At 35.7% G+C, this 25,609-nt stretch overlaps 1 protein-coding gene and 1 pseudogene across 3 annotated transcripts in view; one reads left to right on the forward strand and one right to left on the reverse strand.

Annotated features, from left to right (window-relative positions):
* Nucleotides 1-25,609, forward strand: part of GTF2A1L (general transcription factor IIA subunit 1 like) — a 65,841-nt gene that overhangs the window by 27,793 nt on the left and 12,439 nt on the right. For both annotated transcript variants that reach the window (XM_017868846.1, XM_017868847.1), the window contains 3 exons: nucleotides 98-153; nucleotides 2,728-2,812; nucleotides 4,147-4,736. In XM_017868846.1, the coding sequence (XP_017724335.1) occupies nucleotides 98-153; nucleotides 2,728-2,812; nucleotides 4,147-4,736 (731 nt within the window). The remainder of the gene's footprint in view (nucleotides 1-97; nucleotides 154-2,727; nucleotides 2,813-4,146; nucleotides 4,737-25,609) is intronic.
* On the reverse strand, nucleotides 14,606-15,446 carry LOC108527524 (serine/arginine-rich splicing factor 10 pseudogene; annotated as a pseudogene). Its single transcript, XR_001884839.1, has one exon. The product of XR_001884839.1 is annotated as a serine/arginine-rich splicing factor 10 pseudogene (transcript).

Genomic DNA, 25,609 nt, shown 5'->3' on the forward strand with positions numbered 1-25,609 from the left:
AGTGATAGAAAATATTTTTAAAAAATAAGCTATATTTAGTGATTTTATTAAACTGGTAAATTCTAATGAATGCATATTTATTTTGTTTTCTATGCAGCATCATTAGTTATTCCTGCTGGTAGAACTCTTCCAAGTTTTACCACAGCAGAACTGGTATGTAGCTTACTTAAAATATATTTTAAAAGATATGCCCCACTGTTAGTGAGTGGTGGCAAAATGCTGAACGTAGATGTAATTTCTTACCCTCCAGCTGAAAGTGAAAAAATGTGGCTGGGCGCGGTGGCTCACGCTTGTAATCCCAACACGTTGGGAGGCTGAGGCAGGTGGATCACCTGAGATCAGGAGTTTGAGACCAGCCTGGCCAACCTGGCGAAACCCTGTCTCTACTAAAAGTACAAAATTAGCCGGGCCTAGTGGCGGGCACCTATAATCCCAGCTACTCAGGAGGCTGAGGCATGAGAATTGCTTGAACCTGGGAGGCGGAGGTTGCAGTGAGCCGAGATCATGCCATTGCACTCCAGCCTGGGTGACAAGAGCGAAATTCTGTCTCAAAGAAACAAAAACAAAAACAAAAAAAAGAAACAAAAGGTGTGGTAAAGAGTGGGGCGACAGAATAACATCTATACCATAGATGTAATAAAACTCAGAAGTTTCAGAATTGACATTTTCTTGCCAACTTTTCCTGTCTTTCAGAGAGGTTGTTAACATCTTCCAAAACTATACCTACAAGGTTAGGAAATGTCTGAAGTTATGTTGTATGAGGTTTTAATACACTGTATAATGTTATATGCTTGTTACATCCTAAATAGATAATTTTGAGTTTTTTTTTTTTTCTGATTTTTTTCCCCTCCAGAATGGAGCAACATCATAGTTTTACTTTAATTAAACTGGAATATTTTTGTCATTTTGTATGCTTGTGAAGTATAGCTTGTTTATATTTTTCCCCTTAGTACTTGGAGGCAGAAGATAAATGTACACATTAACATAGAAAACCAAGTAGTTTTTTGGGTAGAGAAGAATAGCAGCTTTTCACTTTTATCTTTCTTCCATAGTACTGAGAGTATATACTAACCGTTTTTAATTTTCTTTCTGCCCATAGGTTGCCTTTCTAGGGCAAATGCTTAGTAGGCTAGTTATTTCCATTTCTTCACTAAGAACAGCCAAACCACATACCTTAATAGGATTTTTGGAAAGAATGGTGCTGCTTTTGATAGGAGACCAATGAAGAAATACCTCTGCCTTTGGAATTCAAGGAAATATTTTTTTCCTGTTTAAATAAATAATAAGCTTATATTAATAAAAAGTAAAAATAGGCTGAGCACAGTGGCTCACACCTGTAATCTCAGTGTTTTGGGAGACTGAGGTACTGGGCACCATAACAAGACCATATCGCTGCATTTTTTTTTTTTTTTCTTTTGAGACAGAGTCTCACTCTGTCATCCAAGGCTGGAGTGTGGTGGCATGATCTTGGCTCACTGCAACCTCTGCCTCCCAGATGATTCTTCTGCTTCAGCCTCCTGAGTAGCTGAGATTACAGACGCCCACCACTATGCCCAACTAATTTTCTGTATTTTAGTTGAGACGGGGTTTCACCATGTTGGCCAGGGTGGTCTCAAACTCCTGACCTCAAGTGATCCATCCGCCTTGGCCTCCCAAAGTGCTGGGATTACAGGCGTGAGCCACCGTGCCCGGCCTGTACAAAATTTTTTTAAAAAAATTAGCCAAGCATGTTGGTGTGTGCCTGTAGTCCTGGCTACTTGAGAGGCTGAGGCAGGAGGATCACTTGAGCCTAGGAATTGGAGGTTACAGTGAGTTATGACTGCACCACTGCTCTTCAGCCTGGGCCACAGAATGAAACCCTGTCTCTTAAAAGTAAAAAAGCAAAACATTTATAAATAAAAGAAAGAGCTCTGTAGTCTTATACTCCAAGAATAAACATTTTAACTGTTTGATGTTTATCCATCCAGACTTCTTTCATGAAAGCTATATTAGTTTTCAGGGTAAAAAGTATGAAGACTCTTTTGACTTACTGTAATTTCTGTTTCCTAATTTAGTAATATAGACGTACTGCTTTCAATTTCAGTTAGTACACATTGGCCTTAGTGGATGTAACACAGTTTAATTAACAAACTTTTGTTGGTGAACATTTAAATTATTTCCAACATTTTTCTAATATAGTATTCCATTGGTTATGCTTGTATATATTTCTGTGTGTTTGTGTGATAATCAAGATAAATTTCTAAAAGTAGAATTCCTGGGTCAAAGATCATATGTATTTTCAATTTTGGTATATATATTGCAAAAATTACCCTCCAAAAGGATTGTACCAATATACATTCATACAAACAGTGGTTTGAGAAAACCAATTTTTATCACATTCTCAACAACACTGTATGTTATCAATCTTTCAAATGTTTGCAGATCTGAGAATCAATGGCCCTGCAAAGCTATGTCTTGGGCAAGTTTTTTGAGTCAATGTTTATACTGTTCATTAGGACTTACTGACTTCATTGCTAATAACTGTAGAATAGGATTCCTCTTGATCCTTAATGGGATGATCAATATCGAAAAACTATTTTATTCAAAGAACTCAGCCCTAATGTTAAATGTTAAGTATTGTCAAACTATTGTCCAGAATCAGATTTTTTGACTCCCTATGAGATCAGGGAAAAAAAGATACAAGTAAAGTCCTTTTCTAACTTTCTAATATAAATTTCTTATATCTAGGGTACTTCAAACTCCAGTGCAAACTTTACTTTTCCTGGTTATCCCATTCATGTACCAGCAGGTGTGACACTACAGACTGTATCTGGTGAGAGTATATTCTAAGAATATTTTTGTTTTTAGCAGGTACTATTTTTTGGACATTAAGCTTCATGATTTTTTAATAGACTATATACCAGAAGTTATAAGAACTTTTAATAAAATAGATTTTAGAAGTAATGATAAATGGTGGTTTTTATTGTTACGGAGACAGTCTACCACAAAAGACGCTGTACTAGGCCTATCCTGTATTTCATTCCCAGTTCTCTTTCCCAACATTGTATAGGGGTTCTTTGTATGTATTTTTTCTAATTCAAGTCAGTTATCTAAATTTTAACAAATACAAAATAAAATAACTTACCTGCATTCCTGCTAGCTCTAATTACGGATTAAAGATTAGGTTGATCAACCTTTGCCCCCTTTCTTATTAGAGATTGCGTGGTCTGATAGAACAAACAACAGTTTTGAGGTTAACCAGTCTCTGCTTTTCAGAGCACCATCTCTTGATTTTGAAGAGGATCATACCTCTTTTTTGGGTTGTTGTAAAGTTTAAGTAAAGCACCTAACTCAGTGCTCAAAAATAAGTCCTTTTTTTTTCTTTTTTTTTGAGACGGAGTCTCGCTCTGTCGCCCAGGCTAGAGTGCAATGACTTGATCTCGGCTCACTGCAAGCTCTGCCTCCCGGGTTCACACCATTCTCCTGCCTCAGCCTCCTGAGTAGTTGGAACTACAGGTGCCCGCCACCATGCCCGTCTAATTTTTTGTATTTTTAGTACAGACGGGGTTTCACCATGTTAGCCAGAAGGTTCTCCATCTCCAGACCTTGTGATCCGGCCGCCTAGGCCTCCCAAAGTGCTGTGATTACAGGCATGAGCCACCGCGCCCAGCCTTTTTTTTTCTTTTATAGTGTTATTTTAAAGGAAGAAAGGAGAAGAAATTTGATTACTTTTGAAATCATTAAACTCTCTTTTGGATAGCATTTTCTTGTTATATGGCATTTTAAATATATGAGGTTATATTTTACATGATTATGTTTGTTAAAATCCAGTTTTTAGTTGATAACATTAATTTATCAAACAGTGGAAGAGGTTCATGGATTAAATATTGGTGGCCTTTTTATATCTCAGAGTGTGACATATAAACAATTGTGGGAGAAGTCTGGAATTAAAGCAAAACATACATAATTAAAAAATAAGAATTTGTATATTGATTGTAGAAAATCCAAAAATGTCTGAAGAATAAAAGAAAAACCCCTAGAGATAACCGCCATTAACATACCAGTATATTTTTTTCCAGCCTGTTGTGGATGAGATTTTTTTTGTGATTGTTGTCAAAGGAAATTTTAATTCTATTATACTTACAAGTTTGTTTCCTCCTTTTTAAGGTCACCTTTATAAAGTCAATGTACCAATTATGGTGACACAGACTTCTGGAAGAGCAGGTATTCTTCAGCATCCAATTCAGCAAGTATTTCAACAGCTTGGCCAGCCTTCAGTAATACAAACTAGTGTTCCACAATTAAATCCATGCTGTCTTCAAGCAACTACTGAAAAATCACAGAGAATTGAAACTGTGCTACAGCAACCCACAGTTCTACCTTCTGGGCCAGTAGATAGGAAACACTTAGAAAACGCCACCAGTGATATACTTGTATCTCCTGGAAATGAGCATAAAATTGTGCCTGAAGCTTTGTTATGTCATCAGGAAAGTTCTCAGTATGTCAGTCTTCCAGGTGTTGTATTTTCTCCACAGGTCTCTCAAACAAATTCTAATGTGGAGTCAGTGCTCAGTGGTTCAGCTAGCATGACTCAAAATCTGCATGATGAGTCCCTCTCCACGAGCCCTCACGGGGCTCTCCACCAGCATGTGACTGATACTCAGCTTCATATTCTTAAAAATGGGATGTATGGATGTGAATCTGTAAAGCAACCAAGAAATATAGAGGAACCCAGCAACATACCTGTATCAGAGAAGGTATAGTTCTGTGTCCAACTTCTTGGTATCAGGGGACAGACAGTGGCCAGTGATTGGATATCCTGAGTATTTTCAAGCTATAATGTTAATCAGAATTATATATATATTTTTTTGTTTTTTCCTTTAGAAGATTATTTCTTTTTTCTATTGATTAAAAAAATTTTAATTGTGATAAAATACACGTAACTTAAAATTTACCAACTTAACCATTTTTAAATGTACAGATCAGTAGTGTTACATACATACACATGTGGTACAAGCAAGAAGATTGTTTCTTTATTGTTGTTTTAATATAACCATCAGTTCTTAAAATATTCATGCTTAGCATTTCTAAATTTTCATTTCAATAGATGAATTAGAATACTTCTTTAGAGAAAATGCATTTGTTTTAAAAGGTAATCTATTTACCAGTTTCTTACATTGGGAAACTTGTTTTTTGTCTGCAGATAAAAATTAAAAGACCCAGAAATCCATACCAGTAGTTTATGGAATGTTTTGAGATAATTAGTTATCAAATGTAATATACAAAAGAAGCCCACAAAGTATTTTTTTTCCTGCTCTACCTAATTTTTCTGAATTCTTACATGGAAACTTTTCCCTACATGAGGGATTATGTTGCTAGTAATTTTGTTTCTCCCTGCCTACTAAAGTACTAGTTTCACTTAATTTCTTTTGGTATTTAAACTATGAAAATTAGCTTCTAGTTAACTTTTGATACCAAAATAGGTCTGAATTATTAATTTTCAAGGAATTAATAGTAATGGCAGAAAGATTCTTGGAGAATTTTGGATTATAAAAATTAAAAAAATTACATTCTTTTTACAAATATGAAATACATCTTGTGGCTAATTCTATTTATACAATTTAGGACATGTGAAAAATACTTAAAGGTTTTTGCCCCAGCTAATGGTTTAGCCATCATCCAGAGCCACTGTACAAGTCTGTAGCAATGAATAGTTAAGCACCACCTTAATATTTTATCTTCAAGATATTTAAATTTTGCTACTTAGGAAAAGATACAGGGCATAGTGAAAGCCCATGAACAAAGAAAATGACGATCAGAAACTATTTGACCTGTTTTATAATGTTTCAGATATTTAATGAAACCTGTTCAAGATCTCTGAGCAAATCTGTTGTTAGTTTTGCTGTAAGTGTTCATATTAAAATGTTTTACTGAGTTTTTAAATTTTTTTAATATAATATATATAACATTTAGTAAATAAATGTAGGCTAAACTAATAATTATGAAATATTTGGTTTTGAGGTAAAACTAACTACAAATGTAAAATGTTTGTTTTCATCACTACTACTTTTGGAGGTACTTTTTGCCTGGATTCTGTGTGAACTTTGCAGATGTTTGGTGTGATGAGTCAAGGACTTATTCTACTGTTATGTATTGTATGTCATCATGTCCTTTTTCTGATATGGGGAAATAGATTAGTTAAGGGATATTAATCAAGGATTGATTGGGGTAGTGGTTGAGAACATAAGCTTTGAAACCACAGTAGGTTCAAATTCTAGGTTCACTACTTGCAAGCAAACTGTGTAACATTACTCACAGAAATTCAGTTTTAGTCTTTAAATTGGCCCTAATACCAACCTTGTAATTTTGAGAATTATCAGAGATAATATATATTGAGTATTTAAAGCTTCTGGCACCATAGTAAGCTTTAGATTAGCGCTATTATGCTCTATGAGCTTGTAATATATTGGGTAACTTTTCATGTAACTTGTTTGTTAGTTTTAAAAAAGGTCTATATCTAAAACACAAAAATCTAAACATATAAGAGTATATATAAAATGCTGATTTATTTATTGTAAGTTATCTTTGAGATAGTAAGCAGTTTGGTAAGTTTATGCTGAACTAATTTTCAAAGACTTTACAAGCAGTTTTTCTTTTTATAAGTAGCTTAAAGCAAGTTATAATGAACTCTACTCATTTACTTTTCCTATGTTGTAAACTACTGGAGAGTTTATGGATCTATAGGTTTAAGAAGTAAGGATCTATGTGGGTTTAACATTCTGTTTCACAAAATATATTCTTGATAACTTTTGATTCTGCCCCTTGTAACTTCTGTTCTATTTTCTTTGTCTGAATTTGACTCTTCTGGGTACTTTAAAGATGGAATCATACAATGTTTGCCCTTTTGTGACTGTCTTATTTCACTTAGCATAATGTTTTCAAGGTTCATATTGTAGCATGCGTCAGTTTCATTCCTTTTTAAGGCTGAATTATGTGAGTTTGATAATTTTTAAATTTTGTAAATATTCCTGGAATCTGTTTCTTTTTCTCCACTGCTAGTGCCATTGCCCTAATTATTTCTCATGTGGGATAATTTTATCTAGCTAATTTATCAGTGTGTAGTCTCTTCTACCTCTTACTCTACTCCTGCCAACCCATCCATCCTAGAGGTCAAAGGCCTAGGCTTCAGGGATCAGAATTGTTTTGAATCCCTTCTCTATTCCTTAATACTTATATGACTTAGATAAGTTACTCATTTGTAAAATAAAGATAATAGTATCTACCATATAATTGTGGTACGATTAGTTAAGACAATCAATGTAAAGTGCTCAGCAGCACACTGGCACCGTGGTAAATGCTCAGTGCATGTTAGCACTCTCTTCCTGGTGGCTTCCAGAGATCTGTCCCAAATGCAGCCTGATTGTGTCTTTCTCCGCTTAACACATCACTGACTGCCCTTCACCTATAATAAATAAACTTCAGGCACCTTAATATACATACACAAAGCATATTACACGTTCTTTCTCTGCCAAAGTTTCCTATTTACTCTTCCTTCCTCACATGAATATTCTTTATTGGGAACTGGTAACTGTGAGTGATTCTTGGTTTTTAACCTTGTTGTTTCCTACTTTTCTTTTTGCTTTTGCCATCCCCTCTATTTGATGCCTGGAGTTTCTTCCCACCATCCTTTCCTCTGGTTAATTCCTGCTTATTCATTACTTCCTTCAGAAATCTTCAGTACTTCTCCACCTAATTTTTCCTTCATTATTAAATTGGATGTGGCTCTTCTGTTTTGTCGCCTGAAGCATGTCTATCATAATATAGTTCAAAGATATATTGATATGTTTTCTTTGCATTGACAGGTACATTTATCTTTGTATGTGCAGTAATCTAAGAATATATACACACTTGTGTGTACTAGAGTATAAGCTTTTAAGGATGGGATCTAGAATTAGTTTATTTGGCTCAGTGGTTCTCAATCCTGGCTGAATGATAAAATCACTGGGCCATTAAAAGAAAGTGCAGGTCTACCCCAAGAGATTTAAATCTAATTGATCTGGAATGGGGTTCAGTCATCAATATTTAAGAGCTTCTGAAGTGATTGTAATATATAGTCAAGGCTAAGAACCACTGATGTAGCTCAAAATCAATGTATGAGTGAAAAATGGAGTGAGAGGATAAGAGAATATATAACTCCTAAGTGAGAGTTTTCATTTTTCTTCTAAGTCCGCACATATTCCTCTAAAAGATAAAATGTCCTATCAATAATTATTTGACTTTATAATTCATTTAAATTGAGTAAATACTTTTTGAGTCTCTGTATGCCATTATGAAATTAATATATCAAAGTCAGAGATATTTAAACCAGATATGTGACTTTTTCTTCATTATAAGAAGAAAGCCAATTTAACAAAATAATTTTTATATCTGTCAAAATATATTAAGATATATTTCATTCCAAATAAGAGTGAAGTAGCATGGGATGCTACTGTACATGGTCAGGTAATATATAATTATCATTGTTACTATATTGTAATAGATTAAATTCCTGTTAAGAATAAAAGAAAATATGCCCTGCCATTACAATTATAGGCCACTGAATTTGACATAATTCAGGCTGAAAATGTGAAAAGAATGTGTATTGTAGTTTAGGCTTATCTTGTTTTATATTTATCCCCACATATGGGTATAAAGTTCTGCAAATTTTTACTAGCCATTGGAAAAATATGGTTCTTTCATTGGAGGGAAGCTTAAATGGCAAAGACTGGAAGCTGGATTTGGCAAACAAAGCTTTATCATGAAGCATCCTATTTACTCGCTTATTATACTACCCAGTCATGAAAGCCACATACAATCAAAGACACCATGGTTAAGCTGAGAATATTGGACATTATTGAGCTGGTTTGTTTTAGAGCAGAGAAAAAAAAAAACGGAAGCATTTCCTCTGTCAGATGACATCATCTACATTAGAATTGTTGACATTTCTTTCAGGTTTGGCTGGAATTCATAGAAGTATCAGCAGCAACTTTCCTTTAACATTCAACAGGCTAAAAATACCAGTGTTTCTTAGGGCTGCCAACATCTGATTTTCATCATTATTTGTACGTTGATACCATCAAAGAATTTTTATGTTGTGAGTTCTTTTTTTTTTTAAATAGGAAACTGACATCTTTCTAATAATGAAAAGCCTGGCTAGTAAAATTTGGTACTCTACACCATTGGAGCTCCCAAGATGCTTGGCAAACATAGTTTTGCTGCTTTAGTAAAGAAAGTGTCGCTGTCTGTTTCAGCACATGGCATGCATTAGTGCTAAGACACGCCAATAATTCTAAAAGAAGTCTCATCGGCTGACATAAAACTCAAATATATTAGAGCAACAGTTTGGAATTATTGTATTTCCCAAGACATTTATCAAACAATGTAGGCAGAATATTAAATTCTTCATGCAGAATTTTTCTGGCTTTTGAAAGTACAATGCTTGAAAGGACCCTTGCTTGATCCTTGGGGAGACATTTACTATTTCTGAGAGGGAGCAAAAGCCCCCTCATAACAATTTGACCTAGAGGAGTTCATTGATGATCTATGTGGTGGATGTTTGGCTATATGAAGCACTTAAATCTTTTCATGGTCCTGCGGTATCAATTATGGATGTTGCTGCACAACTCCTGGCTATTTTGGTCAAATTACCACTTCAGAAGAGACTGGAGTCAGATAATTGTGAATTTTTCAATACCTGGTGGAAGTGCTTCTGAAGAAAAAAGTTGAGAATGATAACTCTTTTGCTGTTATTGAAATTAAATTTAGATTTGTAATTTTAATCCTCTCCCAGAGTAAAGAGGGCCTCACTGATTGAAGGAAAATGGTATGAGGCTACATAAATTCAACTAGAAGAGTCCTGAAATCTTCAGTATTCCTTTATAAGCTTATGCTCATCTGGCAAAGTAACACACAAGCTCTGATTCATTTTTCAACAAAAGATCTTATGGTTTAAGGTTTTCAGTACTTGTTGCTATTAAAATGAAAAGCCAGGCTGGGCATGGTGGCTCCTGCCTATAATCCCAGCACTTTGGGAGGCCAAGGTGGGCAGATCACTTGAGGTTAGGAGTTTGAGACCAGCCTGGTCAATGTGGTGAAACCTCATTTCTACTAAAAATACAAAAATTAGCAGAGTGTGGTGGCAGGCACCTGTAATCCCAGCTGCTCGGGAGCTAGGGCAAGAGAATCGCTTGAACCTGGGAGGCAGAGGTTGTGGTGAGCTAAGATTGTGCCACTGCACTCCAGCCTGGGCAACAGAGCGAGACTCCATCTCAAACAAACAAACAAACAAACAAACAAAAAAACCAATTTCAATGTGTGGCTTAGGCCTAGGACAAATCTTATACTAATTGACTTTATTATTATTTTTTACATATTTTTGAGATAGAGTCTCACTTTGTCACCCAGGCTGGAGTGCAGTAGCGCGATCTTGGCTCACTGCAACCCTCACCTCCCAGGTTCAAGAGATTCTCCTGCCTCAACTTCTCAAGTAGCTGGGAGTAGAGGCCCACACCACCATGTCCAGCTAATTTTGTATTTTGGTAGACACGGGGTTTCAGCATGTTGGCCAGGCTGGTCTCAAACTAACTGGCTTTAAAATAACTCAAATTTAAAGAGACATGATATATATACAATAAAATTCATCTTTTAAAAGGTAGTTTTTAGATGTACCATATGAATTTTGACAAACTGAAATTATACAACCCTACCTGAGATAGAGAACGTTTTCATTACCTCAGAGTTTCCTCACATGCCTTTGTAGTCAATACCTTCCTTCAGCCTCCAGTTCCTGGCGGTCACTCACTGATCTGTTTTCTTTTGGGATAGGTTTACGGTTTCTAGAATGTTAGACACAATCATGCAGCATGTATTTTTAGCACAATACATTTGAGATTCATCCATGTTGTTGCGTATATGAGTACATTCCATTGTATGGTTATACCACATTTACTTACCAGTTTGACATTTGGGTTGTTTCCAGTTTTTGGTGTTTGTGAATAAAGCACCTGAAAGGGCCAGGCGCTGGGTAATCCCAGCACTTTAGGCGACTGAGACGGTTGAATTATTTGATGTCAGGAATTCAAGACCAGCCTGGCCAACATGGCGAAACCCCATCTCTACTAAAAATATGAAAATTAGCTGGGCATGGTGGTACACGCCTGTAATCCCAGCTACTTGGGAGGCTGAGGCAGGAGAGATAATCGCTCGAACCCAGTGAGTTGATACCATGTCACTGCACTCTAGCCTGGGAGACAGAGTGAGACTCTGTCTCAAAAAAAAAAAAAAAAAAAGAGGCCTTGAAAACATTTATGTGTAGGTTTTGTATGTGTAAATACCTAGGAGTGGGGTTGTTAGATAAGATGATAAATGTATGCTTATGAGAAACAGTCAAACTCATTTCCAAGGTGGCTGTATTTCCACCAGCAATGTATGGTGGAATTTTGCATCTCTACCAGCAATGTGTAAGATTTGTTGTTGGTACACCACATCCTTGGTAGTTAACGCTATCTTTTGGTGAGGAGAAGTTTTAATTTTGATGAAGTCCAGTTTATTATTTTTATCTTTTGATTTCTTTTTCATGTGTCTTATCAAAGGCTGCAGAGATTTTCTTACACTTCTAAATATTGTATAGTTACAGGTTTTACATTTAGGCCTGTTGCCCAGGCTGGAGTGCAGTGGCATGATCTCAGCTCATTGGGTTCAAGCGATTCTCCTGTCTCAGTCTCCCGAGAAGCTGGGATTACAGATGCCCACCACCATGCCTGGCTAATTTTTTGAATTTTTAGTAGAGGCAGGGTTTCACCATATTGGTCAGGCTGGCCTTGAACTCCTGACCTCAGGTGATTCACCTGCCTCAGCCTCCCAAAGTGCTGGGGAAACAGGCATGAGCCACCGTGCCTGGCCGGCTCACTTTTTTTTTACATATGGATATTCAATTGTTTCACCATCGTTTGTTAAAAAGACTGCCCTGTCTCACTGAGTTAGCTGTCTGTGCACATTAAGTATCTAAAGCACTTCACCTTTAGTGAAAATTATTACATCTGTGTTGGTTTATTACTGAAGGTTCATTCTGTTTCATTAATTCACGTGACTATCTTTTTGCTAGTACTACACTGTCTTGATTATGGTAACTTTATAGTAAATCAGAGAGTGTGAATTTCTCAAATTTGTTCTTTTTTCCAAATTGTTTGGGCTATTCTAATTCCTTTGTATTTCCATATAAATGTTAGGATGTGCTTGTCAGTTTCTAAAAAGAAAAGTTGCTAAGACTGATTTGGGTTGTGTTGAATCGGTAGATCAGTAAGGGGAATTGACGTCTTCACAATATTGAGTCTTCCAATTCAGGGGCATAAGTTTTTTTTTTTTTTTTAATTTAGGTTTTGACTTCTCTTACTAATGTTTTCTAGTTTTAGCATATACATATTTTATATATTCTGTTATATTTTATCTAAATATTTCATAGTTTTGGTGCTATTATAAATGGTACCTAAAATGCCATCAAGAACATTTTTTTTTCCTTCATTTTGTTTTTATTATAGCATGTTTGCTTAATTTACAGCAAGCAGAAAACAAGCTGGGTCTTGTTTTGATCCAAATATTGATGTTTTAAAGGTTGTACACAATATTTGTTAAAAAGAACATAAAAATACCTTTTTAAAAGCCTCTGTAAGAAAGAAAATATAAAGTTTAACCCCACAACTTTCCTCTTTGCTAGAACTGCAAACTACTGCTACAGTTTTAAATAGACTTTTTGTTGTTTAAACTATACATCCAGGAAAATCTAAAAAAAATGCATATAAATAATTGCGATCGAATTCGCAACTACGGCAGAACATGACACCAGTTAACTGCAGAAACAGTAAAGAAAATGAAAGGGTTGGGAAATACTATCAATAGTACAAGTTTTCTAGAATGCCAAGATCCTCTTCAGACATTCCTTACCTATTCATACTATTGTGATTATTATATATTCCATTCTTCGTTTTGGTGGCAAAGCCTAGATTACTAAAACCAAAATTGAAAAAAAAATCCTCTAAAAGGAATTGTTTCTCCATAATTCTTACTTATATCTGTAAGCATGCAATCTAAGATTTTTAAAGATGCTAGCTTTTTATTATGAAATGAAATTGGACATGCCAAGTCACTTTTGTCTCCAAAACGATCTTTCAGAGAAATACTAGAAATTATAAATGGTTAAGGGTATTACTTCATTTTTAGTCAGGTACTACACTGATAATCGAAAGCTCAGAAGACGTGACTCTTGCTTACAACTGAGTAATCCTTTTTCCCAAATTATTTAAAATTTTATGGCACCACAGAATCACCTAGAATGAGTGTTGTCTTTCAACTTGCCTCATATTAAATAAACTGAGGTGTGAAAAGCAGGCCTCCCTCATAAAGAGGCAGACAAATTTTGATACAAATGCATGAGCCAAGTGCTGTAAGCATCAAACTTTCAGTTTTACACTATGTGCACACACACACGAAACCTACTTGGAAACAATTGCTTCTAACAGCAGTAAGAAAAGTAAGCAATATTATGGTCAACAGCATTCCTTAAACTTTAGAATAACTACATAAGAATATTCCTTTCTCCTTAAAATTATTTTTGCCATCATCGACCTGCTCAAATTTTAAGGTGAGTTTTTGTGTTTTCTGTGTTCCAAATCTTCATAGGAATGAGAAAAAAAGCAGTCAAGCCTCCATGTTTCAGTCAAGAACTCAGTTACCCAGCTGGTATCATTCCCCAAGACAGTGGGGTTAACAAAAGAACTAATCCACGCTGCATCAAAATAATTATCATTGGCCTAGACATTTTTTTTTTTTTTTGAGATAGAGTCTCACGCTGTTGCCCAGGCTGGAGTGCAGTGGCATGATTTTGGCTCACTGCAACTTCCACCTCCTGGATTCAAGCGATTCTCTTGCCTCGGCCTCCTGAGTAGCTGAGATTACAGGTATGTGCCACCATGCCTGGCTAATTTTGTATTTTAGTAGAGACGGGGTTTCACCATGTTGGTTAGGCTGGTCTCGAACTCCTGACTTCGTGATCCACCCACCTTGGCTTCCCAAAGTGCTGGAATTACAGGTGTGAGCCACCGTGCCTGGCTGGGCCTAGACATCTTGACAAGACATAATGGTCCAGCCTGAACCTAAATGTGTCTGAGCAGTCAGTGTTGTATTGTGGCTACTACTTCACTTTTGTATCATTCTATCTTATTAGCAAGCTGCATTTCTAGGTTAACAGTTCTACCAAAGATGAATATGAAAGTTTATTTTTAATGAGACAATATTGCAAATTGTGGTCAACCAACATCTTTTCACCAAATACTTCAAGCATAAAAAATGAGAATCTTTACAAAAACGTATAGAGACACCACAAATTGGTAGCTGCCCATAACATTAGACAAACTGGACTCTTAAGAGTGGCTTCTCAACAGCATATCATTTAATAATAACTGTTGCCTGGTACAGGGAAAACTAACAAGTGTTTTTAAAGCATCATTGCAACATTATATTCCTGATAATTTAAGTAAACCGAACTATGAGTAAATGAATGATACATGCCTAAAAATGAGCATGGTCTATACTATCAGTGGCCACTGGACTTAGGACTAGTCCAAGACCTTGATCCAGATTTTGACCTAGACCTAGACTGTGATCTTGACTGAGATTTGGATCTAAGTGATTCTTTTTTCCTTGATTCCTTTTCATATCTTGAGCCAGACTTATAATGTGTTTTGGAATCTGTTTTTAGAGGTGCCTCTAGTTTTGGTGTGAGATGCAGACCTAGAACATGATTTAGCCTTCATTTCTTTCTTGGGCTGGGACTTGGACCGTGATCTTGAATTGGATTTTGATCTGGAAAAAGATCGATTTCGGTGTTTGAATCTGTCATTGTTGGAATGGCTTCTGCTACGCCGTGGTCTTCCAGTCCGTCTACTGTTTCTAGGACGACACGATCTTCTATAGTTGTAATCAAAAGACCAACTTCTTGATCTCCTCCTTTCATAACTTCGGCTTCTAGAATGCCTGTATCTGTCATAATCATCATAGCGTGAAGAACTGTACACATTCCTCTCTTCCTTGGCTTCCATCTGATTTGGTGTCTTTCGATCCCCCTGGGCAAACTGTATTTCAGTCTGCTGTCCACAAATCCACTTTCTGTCCAAATTATGTAAAGCGTCTTCAGCATCATGAACATCCTCAAATTGTACATAAGCAAATCCTCTTGGATGGCGAGTGGAGAAATCAAGTGGAGCATACACATCAACTATAGGACCATAATGACCAAATTCACGCCGCAAGTCTTCAGACCTGGTGTCCTCGGCCACGTTCCTGGAGAACAGAGACGTGTTGAGGGGACGCAGGCAGCGAGACATGGCGGCGGTGTGTCTCGGCCGGACACACTAACCGGCTCAGCAAACCGTGCGTGCCAAGACCATTTTTATTCTTCTTTTAAGCTTCATTTGCATTGCACTTTTAAAAATATATTTTTAATTAATTAATTTATTAGTTTGTGGAGACAGAGTCTCATTGTGTTATCCAGGTTGGTCTCGAATGTCTGGCCTGAAGGACTTGTCTCACTTTGGCTTCCCGAAGTGCTGGGATTACAGATATATGAGCCACTGTGCCCAGCCTAAAACACATTTTTTAAAAGGTAGAAAAAACTAAAAATTTCTAAGGCATTTGCAGTACATTGCCACAGTATTTTAAAAAGAGGTTGTGCCGATTTTTCCTGCCACCAGTACTTTGATCAGTTTTGCCACATAGTTGACACTATATCACATGGACTTTTACAAATTTGATTTTTCTTTCATGCTAAAATACACGTACAAGTAACCATTTCACTATTTTATTTTAAATTATTTTACAATTTTAACTGTATAGCTTAGTGACAGTAAGTATATTCACATTGTTGTGCAGCTATCACCACCACCTGTCTCTAGAAATTTTTCATCTTCTCAAACTCCATGCCCATTAAACATTAACTCCCCATTTCTCACTCTCCCAGTCCCTGACAAACAACCATTCTACTTTCTGTCTCTATAAATTTGACTACTTTAGTTACCTCATATAAGTGGAATCAGATAGTATTTGCCCTTCTTCATTTAGCATAATGTCTCAGGGTTCTTCCATGTTGTAGCATGTGTCAGAACTTACTTCCTTTTTAAGGCTGAATAATATCCCATTGTATGCATATATTGCATTTTGTTTATTCATTCAGGTGTCTGTGGATACTTGGGTTGCTTCCAGCTTTTGACTGTTGTGAATAATGCTGCTATAAACAGGATGTACAAATATCTCTTCAAATCCCTGGCTTTAATTTTTTTGGATATATATGGAGAAATGGAGCTGCAAAATCATATGACAGTTCTACTTTTAATCTTATTAGGAACTGCCGTACAGTTTCCATAGAGGCTGCACCATTTTACCTTCTCAACAGTAGTGTACAAGTGTCTGATTTCTCCACATCCCCACCAACACTTACTTTCTGTTTTTTTTTTTTTTTTTAAATAATTGCTACCCTAAGGGATTTGAAGTGGTATCTTGTAGTTTTGATATGTATTTCCTTAATGATTAGTGATGTTGAACATTGTTTTATGTACTTCTGGCCATTTGTATATGTTCTTTGGAGAGAAGTCTATTCAAGTCCTTTGCCCATTTTTTTTTAAATTGGACTGTTTGCTTTGTTGTTGTTGAGTTATAGTTCTTTATATATCCTGGATATTCACCTCTTATTAGATGTATGATTTGCAAATATTGTCTCCCATTTCATGGGTCACCTTTACTCTGTGTTAATAGTGTCTTTTGAGCACAAAAGTTTTTGATTTTGGTGAAGTCCATTTTATCTATTTTTTTCTTTTATTACCTATGCTTTTGGTGTCATATCCAGTAAATTATTTTCAAATCCAATGTCATGAAATTTTCACCATGTGTTTTCCTCTAAGAACTTTATAGTTTCAGTTCTTACGTTTAGCTCTTTGATCCATTTTGAGTTAATTTTTGTAGATGGTGTAAATTTAGGGTTCAACTCCATTATTTTCAATGTGGTCCTAGTTTTCCCAAAATGATTTGTTGAAAAGACTGTCCATTCCACATTGAATGGTCTTGTTACCCTTCTGGAAAATTGACCTTTTATGTAAGGGTTTGTTGCTGGGATCTTTACTCCATTGGTATATACACTTGTCTTTACATTAATAACACACTGGTTTGATTTTTAAATTTTTATTATTTATCATTTCAACTTTAAGATTCAGGGAGTACATGTGCAAGGTTTGTGACATAGGTATATTGCATCATGCTGAGGTTTGGGGTGTGATTGATCCTGTCATCCAGTTACTGTGCATAGTACCCAAAATAGTTCTTCAGCCCTTGCTCCCACTTCTTCTCCCTTTTTGGAGTCCCCAGTGTCTATTATTTCCACCACTGTGTCTGTATGTGCCGAATATTTAACTCCTAATTTATAAGTGACAACATCTCATATATGGTTTTCTGTTCATGTGTTAATTCACTTAGGATAATGGCACTCAGCAGTATGCATGTTGCTGCAAAGAACATGATTCCCCCCACGCCCTTTTTTTTTTGTGGCTGCATAGCATTCCATGATATATATGTAACACATTTTCTTTATTCAGTACACCATGTATAGGCACCTGGGCTGATTCTGTGTCTTTGCTATTGTGAATAGTACATCTGTAAACAGAGATAATTTTAGTTTAGTTTTTCCTTTCTAATTTTGATGTCTTTTATTTCTTTTACTTGCCTAATTGTCCTAGCTAGTACTTTTTTTTGTTACTGTGTTGATTAGAAGTGGTGAAAGTATTTGTCTTTTCCTTCTTTCTAATCTTAGAGAAGAGATTTCAGGGATTTACCATTCAATATGATTTTTTTTTTATGTTGAACTATCCTTGCATCCCAGGAATAAATCTCATTTGGCCATAGTGTAGGATTCTTATAATGTGCTATTATATCTATTTGCCAGTATTTTGTTGAGGATTTTTACATGAATATTCATCAGAAGTATTGGTCTGTCATTTTTATGTTTTGTCTGTCTGGCTTTGGTATCAGGGTAATGCTGGCCTCATAAAATAAGTTTGGAGATATTTTGTTCTTCCATTTTTTTGGAAGAGTTTGAGGGTGATTGGTATTCATCTTTAAGTGTTTGGTATAATTTTCTAGTGAAGCCATTTGGTTCTGGATTTTTCTTTGTAGGTAGGGTTTTGATTACTTATTCAGTCTACTTTCCAATCAATATACTTATTAAGATTTTCTATTCTGATTCAGTCTAGATTGTGTATTTCTAGGAGTTTGTTAATTTTTAAAATAGATTATCTGATTTGTTGTGGTGTAAGTGTTCATAGTTTTCTCTTAAAGTTCTTTATATTTCTGTAAAATTGGTAATGATGTCCCCTCTTTTATTTATAATTTTATTTTATTATTATTATTATTATTATTATTATTATTATTGAAATAGTCTCTGTTGCCCAGGCTGAAGTGCGGCAGTGTGATCCCGGCTCACTGCAACCTCAGCCTCCTGAGTTCAAATGATTCTTGTGCCTCAGCCTCCTGAGTAGCTGGGATTGCAGGTGTGCTCTACTATGCCCAGCTAATTTTTGTATTTTTAGTAGAGTTGGGGTTTTGCCATGCTGGCCAGGCTGGTCTCCATCTCCTGGCCTCAAGTGATCCACCTGCCTCAGCCTCTCAGAGTGCTGTGATTACAGGCGTGAGCCACCGTGGCCAACCCTCATTGATAATTTTAGTTGAGTCTTCTCTTCTTCTTATCAGTCTAGTTATAAAGGTTTATCAATTTTATTGATCTTTTTGAAGAAGCAACTCTTGGTTTTGTCGATTTTTCTCTATTGTTTCTCATTTCTGTGTTTTCTTTTTCTCTAACATTATTATTTATTTCATTCTGCTAGCTTTAGGTTTGATTTGTTCTTTCCTTTATAGTTTTTTAAGATGTAAAGTTAAACTGTTAATTTGAGATTGATCTTTTAAACTGTAAGCATTTATAGGTATACATTTCCCTCCCCATTGTTTTCACTTCATCCTCAGACTTTTTTTTTTTTTTTTTTTTTGAGACAGAGTTTCACTTTGTTGCCGGGGCTGTAGTGCAGTGGCACAATCTTGGCTCAGTGCAACCTCTGCCTTTGGGTTCAGGTGATTCTCCTGCCTCAGCCTCCTGAGTAGCTGGGATTACAGGTACCCACCACCACTCCTGGCTAATATTTGTAGTTCTAGTAGAGACAGGGTTTCACCATATTGGCCAGTCTGATCTCAAACTCCTGACTTCAAGTAATCCGCCTGCCTCAGCCTCCCAAAGTGCTGGGATTACAAGTGTGGACCACTGCACCCGGCCTGTTGCATATATTTAGGAGATCTAATGTTTGGTGCACATGTATTTATAATTGTTATATCTTCTTGGTAAATTGATTCTTTTTTCATTATGTAATTTAATTTTTTTTTTCCTTTTAAATAACAGTTTTTGACCTAAAATCCATTTTTTCTAGTGGTAACATAACCATTGCAGCTCTATTGGTTATCATTTGCATGGAATTTATTTTTCTATCTTTTCACTTTCAGCCTATTCATGTCCTAGATATTTAATCTCTTATAGAGAGCATATAGTTGGATCTTGTATTTTATCCATTCTCCTAAACTATGTCTTTTGATTGGGGAATTTAATTCATTTGCATTTGCAGTAATTACTAATTGGAAAGAACTCGTGACGTTTTGCTGTTTTCTATATGTATTTAGGTTTTCTGTGATTTCCTCCTTTGTTACCTTCCTTTGTGTATAATTAATTTTTGGTTTCCCTTCTCATTCCTTTGTGAACATTCTATAGATATTTTCTTTGTGGTTACCATGGGTATTACATATAATATTTTAGGCTTGTAATAATCTCTTTTAATCAGATACCCACTTAAATTCAATCACATACAAAAAGTTTACTCCTTTACAACTTCGCCCTCCCCCACTTTGTCTTATTGTTGTTACAGATTACTTTTTTATATATTATTTACCCATTAACATAGATTTTTTATGCTTTTGTCTTTTAAATGATGTAGAAGAATAAAATCAATTATAAACTAAAATTATGTTAACACTGATTTTTGTATTTGTCCATCTATTTACCTTTACCAGATAATTTTACATTTTGTGTAGCTTCAAGTTACTGTCTAGCATCTATTCATTTTAATTTAAAGGACTCCTTTTAATATTTCTTGTAGGGAAAACCTAATGATAATGAATTCCCTTGGTTTTTATCTAGGAATGTCTTAATTTATCTTTCATTTTTTAAAGGATGATAAGGCAGAATTTATTCAAGGAGATCCATGGCAATAGGAACTACTCTAGCTGGGTTTTGCAGTGGGAGAGAGAGACTGGAAGCAACTCCCTCCCTTATTTTTGAAAAATAATTTTGCCAGATACAGAAATCTTGGTTGATTTTTTAAAAAAAAACACTTTAAATATGTCATCCCACTGCCTTGTGGTCTTCAAACTTCTGCTGAGGAATCTACCAGAACACTTACTGGGGATTCCTTATACGTAGGTGAGTTGCTTTTCTCTTGATGCTTTAAAGGTATATAATTTTTTAAATTTATTTCCAACTACCACATGTTCTCACTTATAAGTGGGAGCTAAACAACAAGAACACATGGATACTAGGAGGGGAACAATGAACATGGGAATAATTGAGGGTGGAGTGTGGGAGGAGGGAGAGGATCAGAAAAAATACCTATTGAGTACTGTGCTTATTACCTGGGTGATGAAATTATCTGTAAACTAAACCCCCATGACACATAGTTTACCTACATAACAAACTTGTACGTATACCCCTGAACCTAAAGTAAAAGTTAAAAAAAAAATAAAGAGAAGTTCCATTTAGGAAAGAGGTCTCCCTTGTAGATGTATTAAAATATTACACATTCTAAACTGAAACTTGGCTGGGCATAGTGGCTCATGGCTGTAATCCCAGCACATTGGGAGGCTGAAGAAGGAGGATTGCTTGAGTCCAGGAGTTCAAGACCAGCCTGGGCGACATGGCAAAACCCCATCAATATAAAAAATACAAAAAAATTAGCTGGGCATGGTGCTGCCCTCCTGCACTTCCAGCTACTCGGGAGACTGAGGTGGGAGGATCGCTTGAGTCCAGGAGGTCAAGGCTGCAGTGAACTGAGATTGGGCCACTGCATTTAAGCCTGGGCAATAGAGTAAGATCCTATCTCAATCAGTCAATCAAAACTGAAACTTAATCCTTCAAATACGTTTATTTTACTTGTCCTAAAACAATCTGCCTACAAGTATTAAAGTATAAAACATTGTTATTTTCCCATTTTGAGATCTCTAATGTAAAAATTGATTTTATGAAAAGAATTTTTTAAAACATAAAATGCTGTATAATAAACATTTTAAAAATTATTTTTATTTGTATATTTTGAGCATCTTGCTGTGTTGCCCAGGCTGGAGAGCAGTGGCAGGTCATAGCTCACTGCAGCCCTGATCTCCCAGGCTCAAGTGATTTTCCTGCCTCAGCCTCCTGAGTAGCTGGGACACAACAGTATACCTGGGTAATTTTAAACATTTTATTTTAGTAGAGATAAGTTTGGTCTTGAACTCCTGAACTCAAGTGATCCTTTTGTCTTGTCCTCCCAAAGTGCTGGGATTACAGGCATAAGCCACCACACCTGGTCTAAAGGTAGTGTTTTAAAATTTCAATTTCTAGTTGTTTATTGCTACTATATAGACATGCAGTTGAATTTTATAAATTGACCTAATATCCTGTGACCTTATTAAACCCACTTAATAATTTTAGTAGTTGTTTTGTAGACCCTTTGGGGTCTGGAGCGGTGGCTCACGCCTGTAATCCCAGCACTTTGGGAGGCCGAGGCGGGTGGATCACGAGGTCAGGAGATAGAGACCATCCTGGCTAACATGGTGAAACCCTGTCTCTACTAAAAATACAAAAAATTAGCTGGGCGTTGTGGTGAGCGCTTTGTAGTCCCAGCCACTCGGGAGGCTGAGGCAGGAGAATGGCGTGAACCCGGGAGGCAGAGCTTGCAGTGAGCGGAGACCGTACCACTGCACTCCAGCCTGGGTGACAGAGCCAGACTCCGTCTCAAAAAAAAANAAATATATTGACACTGTTATATAACCAATATTGAGAACTTTTCCATCTCACAAAACTGAAACTCCATACCTATTAATCAACTTCTCGTTTTCCCTTCCCCCAGTTCTTGGTAACCACCATTCTTTTTGTTTCTATGAGTTTGATTATTCTAGATATATAAGTGGAATCATACTATATATATATACACACACACACACATATTATAGCATAAATTTAATGCTATAAATTTCTCCTCTAGGCACTGCTTTGGGTACATCTCAAAAGTTCGGACATTATGTTTTATATATATATGTTTATAAAGTATATATATAAATATGGGTGTATATATATATTTCTTCCCATAGCTTTTTTTTTCTTAGCTTATTGCACTGATTTAGGACTTCCGGTACAAAATTAAATAAGAGTGCTGAGAGCAGAAATCTCATTCCTGATTTTAAGGGGAAAGCATTCTATCTTTCATCAAGTACTATGTTAGCTGTATGGTTTTAATATTTTTTTTGTAGGTATCCTTTATCAGATGGAAAAAGTTTTCTTTAATGTAGTTTGTTTTTTTTAATCATGAGTTGACGTTAAGTTTAAACAATTTTCCCCTATATCTATTGAAACAAGTGGGTTTCCTTCTTTCATGTTTTGATATGGTGAGATACACTGACTTTTGAATGTTCAACTTTCAAATGCATTCTCAGGATAAACTTCCTTTTGTAATATTATGTTATTCATTTTATGCATTGCTGGATTCAATTTGCTAAAATTTCATTGTGGATTTTTGCTTCTATGTTCATGAGGAATACTGGTCTGTAGTTTTCTTATTTTGTGCTGGGTATTAGGAAAATGTTAGTTTCATAAAATGAATTGCTCTATATCTGTATCTCTCCTGTTTTCTGATAGAGTTTTTAGCTTTCTGAATTTAAAATTTTCTTTGTGGGAAGGTTTTAATGGAATTAAATTTCTTTAACTGATATGTGTCTTTAGGTTATCTGTTTCTTCTTGAGTAACTTTTGGTAATTTCTTTCAATGAATTTATCCATTTTACTTAAGTTGTAAAATTTATTGAAAGTTGATAATATATTATTTTAATGCCTCTAGGATCTATGTAACATGCCTTCTTTAATTATTAATACTGTTTGCTTGTGTCTTCTGTCTGTCTGTCTCTCACTCTTTCTCTCTCTGTCGTGCTAGAGGTTTTTCAATTTTTTTTTTCTTTTTTTTTTTTTGAGACGGTCTTGCTCTGTTGCTCAGGCTGGAATTCAGGTGGTGTGATCTTGGCTCACTGCAATCTGCACCTCCTGGGTTCAAGTAATTCTCATGCCTCAGCCTCCCGACTAGCTGGGATTACAGGTGTACGCCACCACCCCTGACTAATTTTTGTATTGTTAGTAGAGACTGGGTTTCACCCTGTTGGTCAGGCTGGTCTCCAACTCTTGACCTCAAGTGATCCTCCTGCCTTGGCCTCCTAAGGTGCTGGGATTACAGGTGTGAGCCACCCTGCCTGGCCAGGTTTTTCACTTTTATTAATAATTTCAAAGAATGAGCTTTTGGCCTTACTGATTTCTCTCTCTCTCTCTCTTTTTTTTTTTCGGTTTTAATTTCACTTTTTTTCCCTTTTAAAATTTTTATTATTTTCTTCCTTCTGTTTACTTGGACTTATTTTGGCCTTCTTTTTCTAGTTTCTTGAGGTGGAATATTAGGCCATTGATTTGAGACATACTTATTTTCTGATATAATAATTTAATGATATAAATTTCCCCCTAGGCACTGCTTTGGGTACATCTCAAAAGTTTGGACATTATGTTTTCATTTGCATTCAATTACAATTATTTTCTAATTTCTTTTGTGATTTAGTCTTTGACCATTGGGTATTTAGAATTGTGTTGTTTAATTTTTAAATATTTGGGGAATTTTCCAGATATCTTTCTGTTATTGGTTTCTAGTGTAATTCTTTTGTGGTCAGAGAATATACTTTATATATTTTAAATTTGTCAGGGTTTGTTTTGTGTTTCAGAATATGGTTTATCTTGGCAAACATAATGTGTGCTCTTGAAGCTATTTGGCTATTTTTGGGTGGGGTATTCTTTATATATTAATTAGGTCAAGTTGATTGATTGCATTGTCCAGGGTTTCCATATGTCACTGAATTCCAGTCCACTTTTTCTATTGACTACTGAGAGAGGAATTTTAAGCCTTTACCTGTAATAGTAGATTTGTCTATTTCTTCTTTTACTTTTATTACTTTTAGTTTATTTTGAAGCTATGTTTGTAGGTATATAAGTATTTAGGATAGTCATCTTCTTCAATTGATCCCTTTATTATTATTTAATGTTTTTTATTTATCTCTGATAATATTTCTGGTTCTGAAGTTTACATTTTCTGATATTGATAGAGCAGTTTTAGGTTTATTTTGATTAGCGTTCACATGGTATGTGTTTTTTCTGTTCATTTACTTTTAACTTACCTGTGTCACTGTATTTAAAGTGAGTTTCTTTCTTTCTCTCCCTTTTTTTTTTTTTTTTTTTTGATAGTGTCTTGCTCTGTCGCCCAGACTGGAATGCAGTGGCGCGATCTTGGCTCACTGCAAGCTCCACCTCCTGGATTCAAGCAATTTTCCTGCCTCAGCCTCCTGAATAGCTGGGATTATAGGCATGTGCCATCATGCCCAGCTAATTTTTAAAAAATATTTTTAATAGAGATGGGGTTTCACCATATTGACCAGGCTGCTCTTGAACTCCTGACCTTGTGATCTGCCCACCTCAGCCTCCCAGATAGACAGCATATGGTTGGGTCTTGCTAATTTAATCCAGTCTGATAATCTCTATCTTTTAAATGAGATGTTTAGGCCATTTATATTTAATATAGTTATTAATCAACTTGTCAGGGTGTGTGTGTGTGTGTGTCTGTGTTCTTCCTTTTTTCTGTTTTCCTGAATGTTTTTGATTCTTTTTTGCTGTGTCACATCTACTGATGACCCCTTCAGATGAAATTTTTACTCTGATATTGTGGTTTTTATTTTAGAATTTTGTGTTAAAATTCTTGTTTTTCTTTTTTCTTTCTTTTCCTGACTCCCCAAACTTGTTATCTGTGCTGAAATTATTTATTTGTTCATGGATTTTTTTCCACTTTTTTCACTAAATTATTTGGTGTATCAATCATAGTCTGACATTTCTAACTATCTCTGAGTCTGGTTCTCTTGATTGCTTTGCAGTGTGATGGTTGGTTTTTGTTGCTTTTTGTTTGTATTATTATTTTTGAGAAGGGTCTCACTCTGTCACTTAGGCTGGAGTGCAGTGGTGCAATCACAGCTCACTGCAGCCTCAACCTCCCTGGGCTCAGGTGATCTTCCTGCCTCCACCTCCTCAGCATGCACCATCACTCCCAGTTATTATTATTATTATTATTTGTGTATTTTTTGTAGAGATAGGATCTTGCTATATTTCCCAGACTAGTCCTGAACTTCTGGGCTCAAGT

Source organism: Rhinopithecus bieti, unplaced genomic scaffold, assembly GCF_001698545.2.
Source record: "Rhinopithecus bieti isolate Rb0 unplaced genomic scaffold, ASM169854v2 scaffold_4758, whole genome shotgun sequence".
Lineage (NCBI taxonomy): Eukaryota > Metazoa > Chordata > Mammalia > Primates > Cercopithecidae > Rhinopithecus > Rhinopithecus bieti.